Source organism: Choloepus didactylus, chromosome 4, assembly GCF_015220235.1.
Source record: "Choloepus didactylus isolate mChoDid1 chromosome 4, mChoDid1.pri, whole genome shotgun sequence".
Classification (NCBI taxonomy): domain Eukaryota; kingdom Metazoa; phylum Chordata; class Mammalia; order Pilosa; family Megalonychidae; genus Choloepus; species Choloepus didactylus.
The window spans coordinates 44190122-44208135 of record NC_051310.1 but is presented as its reverse complement, the minus strand read 5'-3'; the positions used below and the strand labels follow the sequence as shown (position 1 = coordinate 44208135).

The window sequence follows — 18014 nt, the reverse complement described above, 5'->3', positions numbered from 1 at the left end:
GATATAATAGGACATGAAGAAGACCCTAGAAGAGCATAAAGAAGAATTTTCAAGGCTAAATAAAAAAATAGCAGATCTTACAGAAATAAAAGATACTGTTGATCAAATTTAAAAGATTCTTGAGACACATAACACCAGATTTGAAGATGTAGGGGAACAAATTACCAAACCTGAGGATAGGGTGATGGAAAGTGAAAGCACAAAATAATGAATTGTGAAAAAAACTGAAAAATTTGAAATGAACCTCAGGGAAATGTTGGACAACATGAAGCACACAAATATAAGAATCATTGGTTTTCCAAAAGGGGAAAAGAAGAGTAAAAGCTAGGAAGAGTATTGGAAGAAATTGTTGGGGAAAACTTCCCACCCCTTCTAAATGACATAAATATGCAAATAAAAGATGCCCAACAAACTCCAAATAGAATAAATCCAAATAAACCCCATCCAAGACATATTCTCATTAGATTGTCAATGCTGAAGAGGAGAAAGTTCTGAAAGCAGCAAGAGAGAAGCGATTCACCACATACAAGGGAAACAGCATGAGACTAAGTACTGACTATTCAGCAGGTACCATGGAGGCGAGAAGGCAGTGGTATGACATATTTAAAATTCTGAAAGAGAAGAATTGCCAACCAAGAATTCTTTATCCAGCAAAGCTTTCCTTCAAAATTGAGGGAGAGCTTAAAATTTTTGCAGACAAACAAATGTCGAGAGAATTTGTTAACAAGAGACCTGCCCTACAAGAAATACTAAAGGAAGCTCTACCAGCTGAGAAAAAAAGACAGGAGCGAGAGGTCTGGAGAAGAGTACAGAACTGAAGACTTTTAGTAAGGGCACCTTAAAGGAAATAAAGGGGGTGGGGGAATACATCTGACAAATAAAAACCAAATAAGATGAATGATTCAAGAACTGCCTTCACAGCAATAACATTGAATGTGAATGGATTAAACTCCCAATTAAAAGATATAGATTGGCAGAATGGATTAAAAACTATGACTCATCAATAATGTTGTTTACAAGAAACTCATCTTAGACCCACCAACACAAAGAAATTGAAAGTGAAAGGATGGAAAAAAATATTCCATGCAAGCTACAGCCAAAATAAAGCAGGAGTAGCAATACTAATTTCAGATAAAGTACTTTAAATGCAAGGATGTCATAAGAGACAGAGAAGCACACTATATACTAATAAAAGGGAAATTCACCAAGAAGAAATAACAATCATAAAGCTTATGCACCCAATCAGGGTACTCCAAAGTGCATGAGACAAATATTGGCAAAACTAAATGAAGCAATAGATGTTTCCACAATAATTGTGAGAGACGTCAATACATCACTCTATCCTATAGATCAACCAGACAAAGGACCAATAAGGAAATTGAGAACATAAACAATGTAATAAACAAATTAGACTTATCAGGCATATGTAGAGCACTACATCCAAAATTACCAGGATATACATTCTGATAGTGTTTATGGAGCTTTCTCCAGGAAAGATCATAAGCTAGGGCATAAAACAAGCCTCTGTAAATTTTAAAAGATTGAAATTATTCAAAGCACGTTCTCTGACTGCAGTGTAATGCAACTAGAAGTCAGTAAGCATCAGAGATCTAGAACATTCACAAATATCTGGAGGTTAAACAACACACTTCTAAACAATCAGTGGGTCAAAGAAGAAATTGCAAGAGAAATTGCTAAATATCTAGAGATGAATGAAAACAAGAACACAACATATCAAAACATATGGGATGCAGTGAAGGTGTTACTGAGAGGGAAATTTATCACTCTAAATGCATATATTAAAAAGGAAGAAAGAGCTAAAATCAAAGAACTAATGGAACAACTGAAGCAGCTAGCAAATGATCAGCAAACTAACCCTAAAGCAATTAGAAGAAAAGAAGTATCAAGGACTAAAGCAGAAATAAATGACAGAGAACAAAAAAAATAGAATAAATAAAACAAAAAGCTGTTTCTTTGAGAAGATTAACAAGATTGACAAATGGACAAAGGCAAAAAGAGAAACGAACCAAATTAACAAAATAATAAATGGAGGGGGGGCATTACTGCGGATCCCGAAGAAACTTTTAAACTCATAAGAAGATACTAGGAACAACTGTACGCCATCAAACTAGATAATTTAGAGGAAATAAATAATTTCCTGCAAACATATGAACAACCTAGACTGACCACAGAAGAAGCAGAAGACCTCAACAAATGAGTCACAAGCAAAAAAGATCCAACCAGTCATCAAAAAGCATCCTACAAATAAAACCCCAGGCCCAGATGTTTTAACAGGGGAATTCTACCAAACTTTCCAAAAAGAACTGACACCAATCCTACTTAAACTCTTTCAGAAAATTGAAGAAAATGGAACATTACTTAACTCATTTTATGAAGTCAATATCACTCTAATACCAAAACCAAATAAAGATGCTGCAAGAAAGGAAAACTACAGGCCAGTCTCCCTAATGAATATAGATGCAAAAATCCTCAATAAAATACTTGCAAATAGAATCCAAAGACACTTAAAAAAAAATCATACATCATGACCAAGTGGGGTTCATTCCAGGCATGCAGGGGTGGTTCAACATAAGAAAATCAATGTAATAGAACACATTAACAAATCAAAAGGAAAAAATCAAATGATCATCTCAATAGATGCTGAAAAAGCATTCAACAAAATTCTGCATCCATTTTTGATAAAAACACTTCAAAAGGTAGAATTGAAGGAAACTTTCTCAATATGATAAAGAGCATATATGAAAAACCCACAGCCAGCGTAGTACTCAATGGTGAGAGACTGAAAGCCTTCCCTCTAAGATCAGGAATGAGACAAGGATGCCTGCTGGCACCACTGTTATTCAGAATTGTGCTAGAAGTTCTAGCCAGAGCAATCCAGCAAGACAGAGAAATAAAAGGCATCCAGATTGGAAAAGAAGAAGTAAAACTGTCATTTTTTGCAGATGATGTGATCTTATATTTGGAAGACCTTGAGAAATCAATGACAGCTACTTGAGCTAATAAACAAATTCAGCAAAGTGGCAGGATGCAAGATTACTTTACATAAGTCAGTAATGTTCTACACACTAGAAATGACCTAAGTAAAGAGACACTCAGGAAAAAGTTTCCATTCTCAATAGCAACTAAAAAAATCAAGTACCTAGGAATAAACTTAACCAAGGATGTTAAAGACCACTATACAGGAAACTATATAACTTTACTAAAAGAAACAAAAGGGGACCTAAGGAGATGGAAAAATATTCCATGTTCATGGATAGGGAGGCTAAATTTCATTAAGATATCAATCCTACCCAAATTGATCCACAGATTCAATGCAATTCCAATCAAAATTCCAGCAATCGACTTTGCAGACTTGGAAAAGCTAGTTATCAAATTTATTTTCAAGGGAAAGATACCTCAGATTACTAAAAACATCCTAAAAAGAAAAGCAAAGTAGGAGTACTCACACTTCCTGACTTTGAAGCTTACTATAAAGCCACATATTCAAAGCAGCATGGTATTGGCAGAAAGACAGACAAATTGATAAATGGAACTGAATTGAATATTCGGAAATAGACCGCTAGAGCTACAGTCAACTGATTTTTAATAAGGTCCCCAAATCCCCAGACTGAACTGGGACAGAACAGTCTCTTCAACAAATGGGGCTGGGAGAATTGGATATCCATATCCAAAAGAATGAAAGGGGACTGCTACCTCACACCCTATACAAAAATTAACTCACAGTGGATCAAAGGCCTCAATATAAGAAACAATACCATAAAATTCCTAGAAGATAATGTCGGGAAATATCTTCAAGACCTAGTATTAGGATTCTGCTTCTTAGTCCTTACACCCAAAGCACAAGCAATGAAGAATAAGATAAGTGGGAATTCCTAAAAATTTTAAGCTTCTGTACCTCAAAGGAATTTGTCAAAAAGGTAGAGGCAGCCAACTCAGTGGGAGAAAATATTTGGAAACCATGTATCTGATAAGAGACTGACATCTTGCATATATAAGGAAATCCTGCAACTCAACAACAGTAGTACAAACAGCCCAATTTTAAAATTGGCAAAAGATATGAAAAGACATTTCTCCAAAGATGAAATACAAATGGCTAAAAAAAATACATGAAAAAATGTTCATCTTCACTAGCTGTTAGGGAGATGCAAATCAAGACCACAATGAGATATCATCTCACACCAATAAAAATAGCTGCCATTAAACAAACAGGAAATTTCATATGCTGAAGAGGATGTGGACAAATTGAAACTCTTATTCATTGTTGGTGGTACTGTATACTTGTACAGCCACTCTGGAAGACAGTTTGGCAGTTGCTCAGAAAACTAAATACTGAGTTACCCTACGATCCAGCAACTTTATTTCTCAGTATATACCAGAATGTCTGAAAGCAGTGACACAAACAGATATTTGCACACCGATGTTTATGGCAGCATTGTTCACAATTGCCAAGAGATGAAGACAGTCTGGGAGTCCTTTGGTGGATGAATGGATAAACAAAATGTGGTGTATACACATGATGGAATGCTGCACGATGGTAGGAAGGAATGAGGTCTTGAGGCATGTGGCAATGTGGATGAACTTTGGTGACATGATGCCTGACACAAAAGGAGAGATGCTGTATTTTACCACTAATGTGAACTCTGTGAAAAATGTAAAATAAACATAACATAGAATATACGGGACCTAAAGATAGTCAGAAGCTTGTGAAGGGGGAACAATAATCTAATACCTACAGGTATGATAATGAAGGTGATCTTAATGGTATAGGAATGGTCAGGTGTGACTATGGTTCGTTAATGGGATTATAAGTATCAGTGACGCATTGAAGGCAAACACATTTGTAAATGGTTATTTAAAGGCATGTAACCCACAGAGTTGCACCACAAACCTAAATGTTAGCATGATATACTTTTCATGTATGACACTGGTGCCGAGGGTTAACAACAGAGTGGTATGGAAAAGCTACCCATTACATATTAATGACTATATTTAATAAGAATATCTACCAACTCTAATACTATGGATGAATCATTAGCAGCTGATAAGAGCTCTGGGATGTATTATGTTATGATAATTATTGAAAGTTGAAAGTAGTGATGACTGTACAGCTAAGTGAAGATAATGTAAGAAACTGACCATTTATCTTGGGATACAATATATATTGAGTATTGTTAGGAACCTACTACTTATATAAATCAAGTCCTCCACTTGAGGCTTGCTTTTGTGAAATTTAGGGTTGTAAATGGGAGGCTGAGCCCTCCTATAATTATGCCTAAGAGGCACCTCCAGGGAACCTCTTTTGTTGCTGAGACCTGGCCTTTTTTTCTCTAAGTCCAACTTGGCAAATAAATTATTTAACATCCCCCCTCATGAGGTATGTGACTCCTAGGGGAATGAATCTCCCTGGCAACGTGGGACATGATTCCCAGAAATGAGCCTGACTCTGGCAGCAAGGGATTGAAAATGCCTACTTGACCAAAAGGGGGAACAAAGAAAGGTAACAAGCTGAGGTCACAGTGGCTGAGAGATCCCAAATAGAGTCTAGAGGCTATCCTGGAGGTTTCTCTTATGCAGCCTCCACCTAGACATCCCAAATGGCCACAGTATGCCATGCCTTTACCAAAAGTAGTCCCCAAATACCTAGGTCCCTTCCTAAGATTCTAAAAAAGATACACTCATTAAGTTTTGTCTTTCAGAAACTTAAATCCACCAGAGTGTTCCTATACCAGTCAAGTCCTAAAACCCACAGGCAACAGCCTCTTTAAGATCAACTATCATATGAGGTCCCCTTCCCCATATTGTCCACACCCCCTTTCAATATGAACAAGTTGGAGTGCCCACTGCCTACACACCCCTGAAGATGGAGAAGGAGATTAAGTGAGAGGAAGGGGAAGCAACAAACAGGATAAGATTTAACAAAGGTCAATGAATACTGAAACTTTATATAATTATATATATATATTTTTGGATGCTGGCACGTTGGCATGGCTGGGAGGAGGTAAATGACATGGTGGAACTGTAGCCTATAGCATCCTTTGGGATTTGCTCTAAAGCTGCTCATTGAATTATGCCTTGATGGTCTTCACCTTTCTGTATATACCTTACATTGCATAGTAAGGAAAGAACTGAAACTGTGGAACTGTAACCCATAACAGTTTTTGAAATTACCTATATGACTTCTTGAGTTGTACATCAAGAGATGACACCCTTCTGTATGTATGTTATATTTTACAATAATGGAAATGGCTGAGGTCATGGAACTGTGACCAATAACATTCTTTGATATTTGCTCTCTAACTACTTGTGAAATCGTACTTTGAAAGTTATCACTGTTGCATATATATGTTAAAGTTCACAATAAAAAAAGAGAATGTTATACAAATAGAAACATACACTATGTAAAAAAAATAACACAGTGAAGTAGCAAAAATAATTTCATTGGTAAAACAGCTCCATTTCCAAAGATATCCGTGCTACAAGAGAACAGTTACTGCTCAGTAGGAAAGAAACCATATGCACTCTGTGTGCCCCTGTGAAGGATTTCTAAATGATACACATTGCCATTAGTATTTAAACAGATTATTGGTGGTGGCAATTCTAAGTGAGCCACCATACCCTTTGTGCATTGAGTTCTTAAATAGTTCTTTAATGAGTATAACTGCTGCATGGACAAAAGGAAATCTCAACATGTTTTAAGTATTTTTCCTGCAAAGATTTTGAAATAGAGTATAATCAACCCGTGTCTGGACTTATGAACCAGAAAATATAAAAAAGGTAAGGTTAGTTTTACTTATGGAAACCTAGGCTTATTAGAGAAACCCCAAAATCATCAATCTGTGACCACTTTAGAATTGTTTTCTTTTCTTTTTTTTTTTCACATTTTTTTATTGTAGAATAAAATATATATACGTAGAAGTGATAACTCCCCAAGTGCAATTTAACAAGCAGTTAGCAAATTTCAAAGAATATCATAGGTCACAGTTCCACAGCTTCAGTCACTTCCCCATTGTGGAATGAAAATTATACAAAAAGATAATATCTTTCAAAGTATAAGAAGTAGTTATATAGGAAATTTCCAAAGTTGTTATGAGTTACAAAACCATAGTTTCAGTTATTTCCTTTTTGTGAAACATAACATATATACAAAAAGGTGATGGCTTTCAAATTACAATTTAACAAGTAGCTATCGAGCAAGTAGCATCCATTGGGACTACTGTTGACTTGGGCTTCCCATACTGTGTTCATTTGGCATATCTAGGTGAAATTTGCATAGGAGTAACCTCCAGTATAGCCTCTTGACTCTATTTGAATTCTCTTAGCCACTGAAATCTTATTTTGTTGCCTTTATTTTCCCCCATTTGGTCAAAAAAGCATTCTCAGTCTTTCAATGCCAGGTTAGGCTCATTCCTGGAATCTGTGTCCCACATTGCCAGGAAGACTTATTCATCTGAGAGGTCCTGTCCCATATCACAGAGAGAGGGATGGATTTATTTGCAGAGTTAAGCTTAGAAAAAGTCCACATTTGAGCAACAAAAAAGGTTCTCTTAGGTGACTTCTAGGCATAGTTATACATGGGCTTAGCCTCCCCTTTACAACCATAAGTTTCACCAGAGCAAGCCTCAAGATCGAGGGCTTGGCTTATAAAATGGGGAGTTCTAATGTTATGTCCACAATAATCCATCCATATCTCACATTATCATCACTTAGTTGTACAGTCCTCATTACTCTCCATTTTAAACAACTCTAATGACCCAAAACAACTCATAGCCGTTGTCAGTCCTTAATTATTTGTCCCTGGTATTTGTGTTGTACTGGTGTGGTATTCCTATTAATGTTTAGTCCCTAGTATGCAATAGGTAGAATTATGTTTACAATTCTCTGTGTTAGTGTCATACCCTAGAAGTTTATCATGCAGGCACCTATTTGTGGTGTCTACTTCAGAAAATTAAACCCATGGCAGAGGAATGTCAATTTTGATGTTATAATAATCCAACCTGTTATTCTTTGCTCAGTTCATATAGCTACTAGTGGGGAGGATGTCTAGACCCCACCCCCATCCCCTTATAAAGTTCTATATTCTAAAGCACTTTGTAGTTTATTTTTGACAAACTAGTTAGCCTACCTGCTAATGTATCAGAGAATTAAAGTACCACTACTTCGAGACATTACTTTCAGTTAATTTATTACATACAAGGCCCCTGTGTTAAAAATGTAAAAAATTTAGTCAAGGAGCGTTAACCCTTTTGCATCAAAGCTTGTATGATTTTGTGACATGGGATCTGTAAATATTGAAGGGCTTATAAAAGCAAAAGACCAGAGCAGGAAGCACCAATTTGCTTTTTCCTTCCCAACTTTGTACTTTTTTTTTTTTTTTTTTTAGAATATCGGCTTATTTATCTATACTTGAAGCATTTATTAAGCACCTACCTTAAGTATAAGGAAGGCATTATTCTAAAAGTTGTGAAGGATACAAAGATTAATAAGTTACAGGCTCTGCCCTCAAGTTTACAATCTAACAGAGGTCAGGCAAATATTTAAATGTCTGTAACACAAGAGAGAGAGTAATAAGTGCCATAAAATATGTATAAACAACATACAAAATTATTTCAGAGATGGGAGAGATTTTTTCAGGCTAGTAGGTATCCACGCTGCAATTTTCAAACAACAAAAAGACAACTACCAGTCTCTACTTTTAGGGAACTGTCAGGTGGTTTACTACCCTCTTGCTTTTATTATTTACTTTTCTGTCTTTTCTTTCTGCTGGGTTGTAATGTTCTTCATGACAAAGTATATCTTATTCTGTGTATCCTCAGTCTCTAACTACATCTTGTTCATAAAATGTGCTCAATAAATGTGTGTTGAATGGATGTATGTTTCATTGATAATCAAACCAGCTATCTAATAAGGAAACTTCTTTTCTATTCTGTTAGAGAACATATTCAGCAGATTAACCTTGTACAGTTTTTAAAAATATAATTTTTTCCTCACAAATAAAATAGATTTAAAAGGGAAGGCTTTTGTAATAATAATACACAATTTGCACCATAACAAAAGTAAATCACATCACAGAAAAGATTGGATCTAAGATCTGTAAACCAGAATACAAAGCAGAAACAGCTATTCCAATCATTCTCTCCTTTTATACTGGTTCTGAGAAGAGGTTTTTTTGGCATTTGATTGACTAGGCCAGGACCCCAGTGAAAGTGAGTTGTAAATGTATTTTCATTTCAATTGTTAGTGAATGATAAATTCACATGCAGTATTTTTAAAGGGTCACCTCCAATTTTGATTAGAAAATGGTATTCAAATTTAGTTCTAAGAAATCTCTAAGGTCCTTCAAGCTTAGAAAATTTTGTAATTTTATGATTGCCCATGGGGAGAAATGAATAAATATTAAGAGTATGAATTTCTTCATATGTCCTTTTCTATGGATACTTATGGCAACTTCTTTTATCTTACAATAGAAAATCTTTAGAGCAGTGTCTAAATCTCTTCAGGGAACATGTCTGAACAGTTGCTTGGGTAGGAGAAAGGTGCTAAATTTAATAATATGCAATTATCAGAAACTTGCAGACCTCTGGGGGATATATACAACCATTATGAAGTGGTTTAAGGAGATGGGAGCCTATTTGTCTTGCATATCAAAAGTCTGGAGGCAGGGGAGTTGGTAGGATCAAGAAGGCAGAGTGAGATGTTTCAGGGCTCCACCCACCCCCCTCCAGAGAAGTTTTGTATAACCAGCATGAAGTGGAAGAAGCCTCTTTTTCAAACCTCCAGAAAACAGTTAATGGACCGCAGTAAAGGAGGAATCACCAAATCAAGAAAAAGGCTACTTAAAGATGCTAGGATCTAATGGCAACTCAACTGGCCCTTCCCCCACCCCTCACTGATTTTGTGCAGTGTGGATCACTGGTCCTAGTTCTGGATGAAGCAGAGTAACCCTCATGTAAATACTGGGAGCATGTATGTCTGACCCAATCTTTCTGGTGAAGGCCTGAATGGCTTGCTGTCCCAGAACTTACCCTGCACATAGAAGGCCGTTCACTGAGCTCTTCTACTGAACACTGTGGAAGAGCAGTCAAATAATGCTGCCTGGGTCAATGGATTGCTGGCTTGTAGGACATTAAATACACTATCCCAGGACGATGAGAAAGCTGTTTCCTAGGGAAGAGGGGACATTCATAAGTGATTAAATGGGATTTCCTAGGGCCACACACACATATCCAAGACAAGACACAAGCACAGAAAGGATCAGGGAGGCCCCTATGCTTTGGCCTGGAGCTAGTGTTCAGAGTCTTTGTTTGGATAAGCCCTGAAGAAGAGCACTCACACAGGTCAGTATTCAAAGACTAGAAAAGGTGTTTTCTTTTTTTCCCTTTTTTTTTTTGTTAGCCTAGCTAGGGGTCCATCAATTTTGTTGATTTTCTTGAAGAACCAGCTTCTGGTTTTGTTGATTCTCTCTATTGTTTTCCTGTTTCAGTTTCATTTATTTCTGCTCTGATCTTGTTATTTCTTTCCTTCTGTTTGCTTTGGAGTTTATTTGCTGTTCTTTCTCTAGTTCCTCCAGGTGGACAGTTAATTCCTCAATTTTTGATCTCTCTTCTCTTTTAATATAGGCATTTAGGGCAATAAATTTCCCTCTCAGCACCACCTTTGCTGCATCCCATAAGTTTTGATATGTTGTGTTTTCATTGTCATTTGCCTCAAGGTATTTACTAATTTCTCTTGTAATTTCTTCCTTTACCCACTGGTTTTCTAAGAGTGTGTTGTTTAGTCTCCATATATTTGTGAATTTTTCAATCTTCTGCCTGTTATTTATTTCCAACTTCATTCCATTATGATCTGAGATAGTATTTTTTAAAGTATCAATATTTTTAAATTTGTTGAGACTTGCTTTGAGACCCAGTATGTGGTCTATTCTAGAAAATGTTCCATGAGCACTTGAGAAAAACATGTATCCTGCTGTTGTGGTGTGTAGTGTTCTATAAATGTCTGTCAAGTGTAGTTCATTTATCATAGAATTCAGCATCTCCGTTTCTTTGTTGATCCTCTGTCTAGATGTTCTGTTGATGACAGCGGTGTATTGAAGTCTCCAGCTATTATTGTGGAATTATCTATTTCTCCTTTCAGTGTTCTCAGTGTTTGCCTCATAAACTTTGGGGCACTCTGGCTTGGTGCATAAATGTTTATGATTGTTATATTTTCTTGATGATTTGACCCTTTTATTAATATATAGTGTCCTCTTTTGTCTCTTTTAATTGTTTTACTTTTGAAGTCTACTTTGTCTGATATTAATATAGCTACTCCTGCTTTTTTCTGGTTGCTGTTTGTAATGAAATATCTTTTTCCAACCTTTCACTTTCAGCCTATTTTTGTCCTGTGTCTAAGGTGAGTTTCTTGTAGACAGCATATAGATGGGTCCTGTTTTTTTCATCCATTCTGCCAGTCTGTGTCTTTTTGCTGGGCAGTTTAATCCCTTAACATTTAGTGTTATTACTGTAAGGACAGTACTTTCTTCTGTCATTTGTCTTTTGGATTTTATATGTCATGTCTTATTTTTTCCTCTCTCTCTTTTTACCCTTACTGATAATCTTCATTTATACACTCTTCTCCAAACCTCTTTCTGTTGTCCTTTCCTATCAGCCTGTAGCACTCCCTTTAGTATTTCTTATAGTGCTGGTCTCTTATTCACAAACTCTCTCAGTGTCTGTTTGTCTGGAAATATTTTAATCTCTCCCTCATTTTTGAAGGACAGTTTTGCCAGATATAGAATTCTTGGTTGGCAGTTCTTCTCTTTCAGTATCTTAAATATATCATACCACTGTCTTCTCACCTCTGTGGTTTCTGAGGAGAAATCTGTATATAGTTGTTGTAGTTTGCTAATGCTGCCAGAATGCAAAACATCAGAGGTGGACTGGCTTTCATAAAAGGGGGTTTATGTGTTCACACAGTTACAGTCTTAAGGCCGTAAAGTGTCCTTCAACAATCAGGTACCTTCACTGGAGAAAGGCTGATGGTGTCCGTTAAACCTCTGTTAGCTGGGAAGGCATATGGCTGGCATCTGCTTGCTCCGAGGTTGCGTTTCGAAATGGCTTTCTCCTGGGGCATTCCTCTCTAGGCTGTAGTTCCTCAAAAATGTCACTCTTAGTTGCACTTGTGGTGTTTGTCCTCTCTTAGCTTCTCTGCAGCAAGAGTCTGCTTTCAATGGCCATCTCCAAAATGTCTCTGTAAGCTGAAGCTCCTCTCTCAGTTCCAGTGCGTTCTTCAAAGTGTCCCTCTTGGCTGTAACAAGCTCACTCCTTCTGTACGATCTTATATAGTGCACCAGTAATTTAATTCAGACCCACCCAATGGGTGGGCCAACACTTCCATTCAAATTATCCAATCAGAGTCATCACCCACAGCTGGGTGGTGTGCATCTCCACAGAAACACTCAAAGAATTTCAATCTAATCAACACCGATAAGTTCACCCACACAAGATTACATCAAAGAAAATGGCTTTTGGGGGACACAATACATTCAAACTGGCACAATAGTCTTATCGAGCTTCCCTTGTATGTAATGGATTGCTTTTCTCTTGCTGCTTTCAGCATTCCCTGTTTGTCTTTGACATTGGACAATCTGATCAGTCAGTGTCTTGGAGTAGGTGTATTGGGGTCTATTCTGTTTGGGGTGCACTGTACTTCTTGAATCTCTAATTTTCTGTCTTGCGTAAGAATTGGGAAATTTTCAGTGATTATTTCTTCTATTATTCTTTCTGCCCCTTTTCCCCTCTCTTCTTACTCTGGGACACCCATAACATATATATTTGTGCATTTCATGTTGTCACTCAGCTCCCTAAGACCCTGCTCATATTTTTCCATTCTTTTCACTATCTGTTCTTTCATGTGTGTGAATTCAGATGTCTGGTCTTCCAATTCACTGATCTTTTCTTCTGTCTGTTCAGATCTACTGTTGTATCCCTCCATTGTCTTTTTCATCTCCTCCATTATGCCTTCATTCCCATAAGTTCTGCCGTTTCCTTTTTCAAGTTTATGAATTCTTCCTTATGGTCATCCAGTGTCCTCCTTATATCCTTCATCTCTTTTTCTTTGTCTTCCCTCAGTTCATTGACTTGATTTTTGAATTGATTTAGCTTTGTTTGAACATCTCCAAGTAGTTCTTCCTTCAGTTCATTGAATTGATTTAACAATAATTGCTTCAACTCCTGTGTCTTGGTTGAACTATTAGTTTGTTCCTTTGACTGGTCCATATTTTCTTGTTTCCAAGTATGCTCATTATCTTAAGCTGTCTAGGCATCTGACTTTCTTGATTAGTTTATTTTGGAGCTTGTTTTCACTCTTTTACTTAGGGTTTTCTTGCTGGTTGGCTTTGTTCTCTAACCCTTGGTGTTCAGCTCAGCCTGTTCTAGACCTTTAACTTAGATTCTGTTTAGTTGATCAGTTTTTCATCTCTTGTTTTTCTGTTTCTTGCCCTGCCTCTATGTAGCCTTCTTGTTTGATGGTCTCCTCAGATATGGTCAACCCCAGTTAGGTTTTCCCAGTTGAGAGAGGCCCAGGTCTCAGGAGGAGGGTATGGCGTTTCCTTGAGAATGAGACCCTCCTATGAGGCCTTTAGAGTCTGTGCTTCTCCTATGCTGGCACTTGCCAGCCCGCAGTTCCCTCACCAATGTAAGGAGGTGTGGAGCCTTTAGTTCTCCTGGTGACCCTGACTCTGTCAGGAGTGTGGCTGACTGAAGCTGACTTCTGAATTCCAGCCCCTGGGGTCTGAGTTCCCAGAAGGAGGGCTGCCACTGGGGCTTGGCCATGCCCCCCTTTTCTTGGGAAGTTATGGTGTTTAGGGAATTTTCTCCATCACTAGACTTATTACTTTGTCTCTCAGAGCTATCTTAGCTCTGCTCTTGCCTGGGCCCAAATTGCAAGTCTTTGTGGCTTTCTGTAATGGGCTTCTTAGAATAATTGTTTTAGAAAAAGATAAAAAGAAAAAGAAAAAGAAAGGCCTGTATGAAGTATTTACAGTCCTTACAGATCTAATGGGCTATTGAAATACTAAGAGACAAGGAGTTGAGGGCCCTTAAGAAACAATCAAGAAAGCAGAGAAACTGGCTCTTCAGACAAGGGTCTCACCCTCTGGATTTGCATATGCACCTGATTCTGTTTGAACCCTGCCCTTCTCCGTTTTATGTTCACCAGAACTCCAAAAAGTCTTTTTTTATTTTGGGGTGTTTTTTTTTTTTTTTCACTTTTTTCTAGCCCTATCTCCTCTCCACAGGACTGACTGCTCCCAGTTTCTCCGGTGTCTGGTCTCAGTCTATCTATATTTGGAGTTTTTGATCAGCAGTCTGAGTTTTCAATCAGAGCCGCAACTGTAGTTCTCTCTCCTGGTTCCCAGCACTGACGGCCCCTCCTCCCATGGTACTGTGCCTGGCAGTGAGGGGCGTGGGTCCCCTGGCCACGAGAACTTACAGATTTTGCTGATCTCAGCTATTCCACGCATTCGTGAATGTTGTACGAAGTATGCCCATAGTCAAATTGCTCTGCGGTGTCTGGTCCACGCAGTTCCTGGCTTTCTACCAACTGCCCTGGAGGAGTAACTAAAACCCATACCTCACCACTCTGCCATCTTGCAAAGCTTTATCTTTTAATAGAAAGCCTACCACAGGGACTTACTCCTACATCTCACTGGCCAGAACTATATCCTATGACCACCCCTGGCTGCAAAGTGGCTGGAGATGAAGAGGTTAATGGGTAGCTGTTTGCATAGCCAGCCAACAGTGTTTGCAGTTACTCCTTTTCTGTTTACTCTTGGAACCTATAAGATTCCAAGGTGAAACCCAAATTATGCTTGAGGATATAGTGCTCCAAGGAGTCCGTTTTGCCTTTAAATGATTCATTTATTAATTCAACAGATATTTATTTTTTATTGCCTGTTATGTACCAGATGCTGTTTTAGGCTTTGAGGATAATAACAGTGAACAAAAGTCTCTGCTCTCATGAATCTTACATTCTTCTGAGAAGAGAAGGCTGTAAAGAAATGTGTATATACCTCCATGAAGAAAAGTAAAGTAGGATAAGAGGTAGACATAGTGATGATAGGTATTATTCTGTATACAATGTTCAACAAAGTTTTCTTTGATGAGGTGATATTTGAGCAGAGACCTGAAAGAAATGAGCTTTGGGTTGGAGCCCTATGAATATCTGGGGAAGAGTCCACGCAGAGGAAATAGCAAGTATAAAGGCCCTGAGGAGAAATGTGTTTGATATGCTCAAGTAAAAACAAGGAACTAGTATGATTGGAGCACAGTGAACAAGGTGGTATGGTAAAAGATTTAGAACAGTGAAAGCCATAATATGTTGGGTCTTGTAGGCTATAGCAAAGTTTTTACTCTAATTGAAATGGGATGCCATTTAACAGTTGTGAACAGAGAGGTTAACATGATTTGACTTAAAATTTAAGAAACCACTGTAAGTACTGTGTGGAGAATAAATTATAGTGGGGCAAGGATAGAAGCAGGGAGAGCAGTTTGGAGACTAGCCAGTTTTCCATGAAATAAATGATGGTTTGGACAAATGGGGTAGTAGTGAAGGTGGTAAATAATGATCACATTCTAAATATATTTCAAAGGTAGTTTAGATATGGTTGTGGCAAAGAGAAGAATCAAGGATGTCTCCAAGTTTTGGCCTAAAAACTGGAAGAATGGAAGAATGGAGTTGCTATTTACTGAGACAGGAATTGCAGGAAAATACAGTATCACATGAGTGGTATGGAAATGTAGGGAAGCAGGAGTCTTTTGGACGCATTAAGTTTGAGTTGCCTGTTTCACAGCCAAGTACATGTTGGATGATTTACAAGTCTGGAGAGATATATTATCTACCAATTACTGGATGATATACAAATCTAGAGTTGAAGACAGAGGTTGGGACTGAAGACTTTAAATTGGGAGTCTTAGTGTATGGGTGATAATTAATGCCTTGGGACTAGATGAGGTCACATAGGAAGTGAGTAAATAAATATTATTTTTAGAGGAAAGAAACTTTCTTCTGGAATCCTAACTAAATTCAAGTTTGAGGTGCTTCATTTTACTAACTAGCTCATTAAGTGTTCAAAATTTAATGTAGTGGTTAAAACATTGTTTCTGACGCCAGATAATATACATTCAAATCCTGGCTCTTTTGTAACTAGCTGTGTGATTTAATTCAAAATAGATAGTCTTTTTAAGCCTCATCTACATCTGTAAATAAGGATAATAATGGTTCCTACCTTTATAAAGTTGTGAGAATTGATGAGTTAATTTAGAAGAATGTCTGAAACATATTGCTAAAAAAGGAGTAGCCAATATTATCATTAAACTTTACCAGGTATTAACACATGATGTAACATTGCTAACTTGATTTAACTTATTATTATAACAATTGTAGGTTTATAGAAAAATCATGCACATAGTACAGATTTTCCATGTACACCCCACCAGACACACACACACACACACACACACACACACACACACAATTATTCCTGTTAACTAATGTTTTACATTAGTGTGGTATTTTTGTTGCAGTTGATGAAACAATATTATTATAAATATAATTATAGTTCATAGTTTACATTAGAGTTCACTCGGTGTTGTATAGTTAGTTCTATGGGTTTTTATTCTGGTAACATGTATACAGCCTAAAATTTCTCATTTTATCCCCTTTCAAGTATACTATTCACTGGTATTAATTACATGCGCAATGTTATGCCACCATCAACATCATCCATTAACAAAATGTTTCCATCACCCCAAACAGAAACTCTGTACAAATTAAGTATTAACTCCCCATTCCCCACACCCACTCAGGCTCTGGCAACCTGTATTCTATTTTTTTACTTTATGAACTTGCATAATCTAATTATTTCATATAACTGAGATCGTACAATATTTGTCCCTTTGTGTCTGGCTTATTTCACTCAATATGCTAACTTGATTTAATAATCCGTCAGAGCAGGCTATATTTTGGAAACAGAAGAAATCATTTCTCACTCTAGAACCTTCATTTGGGTCCTGTGAAATTGAGAGTAGATATTCATAAGTAATTTCCACTTTTAAATCAGTGTTTTAGCATCATATTATCAGCTAATTCTCTTCCTGTTTAGGTCACAGTGCTGTTGATATCACCAAGGTGGCCAGAAGACACCGCATGTCTCCATTTCCTCTGACATCTATGGACAAAGCCTTCATCACAGTCCTGGAAATGACTCCGGTGCTTGGGACAGAAATCATCAACTACCGAGGTACTGTTGTATTTGCCCATTGTCCTTTCTTTTCTTCATTTTTTTCCAGGTATGATTCATATAACAATAACATTCAACTTTACTGAAATAAAAAGGTTATTAACCATCATCACAATTATTACCATCATTCTTTTTGGTTCTTATTTCTATTCAAATGTAAGGTCAGTCTTAAATATATGCAGAGTAAAGCACCCTCAAAGCCTCCTTTTATTAAAAATGGAAAAAGGTCACTGTATTGCTACTGTCCATCAAATTATCAACATCATAAACTAAAGAGAGGGCTATAAGCACTGAGTGAGGAATATAGTTAACCCTGAGTCTATCTGATGTCTTTTCTATTAGAAATGGGAGATGACTTATGTGTCTTAATATCATGTCTTATTATCCTATTGTGGAAAACATGTATGTAAAATATAAAATATAATAATTACATCAACTTACCTATGGAATTTATACTAAGCAACCAGGCTGATCTCACTTTTTTTACTTCATCTGTCTTCTTATTTTCTGGTCTTAGTCTAGTGGCACCTTTAGGGTAGCTTGTGGAAACCCAGTGGAATATAGTCTTCCCCATGTTTTCATTTTTTAATCGACTTCCATTTCTAAATGCATAGCATAAGAGTTGTATTTAGTGCATTCTGAATAAAATACAGCTTCTTAATTGTTTTGTTATGTGGATAGAAACAACTCAGAAAGATTGATTTAATAAATAAAGGAC

General features: G+C 37.1%; 1 protein-coding gene across 7 annotated transcripts in view; it reads left to right on the top strand.

The window, feature by feature from the left end:
- The window catches only part of GPHN (gephyrin), a 784704-nt gene that overhangs the window by 642982 nt on the left and 123708 nt on the right, over window positions 1-18014 (top strand). For all 7 annotated transcript variants that reach the window (XM_037832495.1, XM_037832502.1, XM_037832496.1 and 4 more), the window contains one exon: window positions 17159-17296. In XM_037832495.1, the coding sequence (XP_037688423.1) occupies window positions 17159-17296 (138 nt within the window). The remainder of the gene's footprint in view (window positions 1-17158; window positions 17297-18014) is intronic.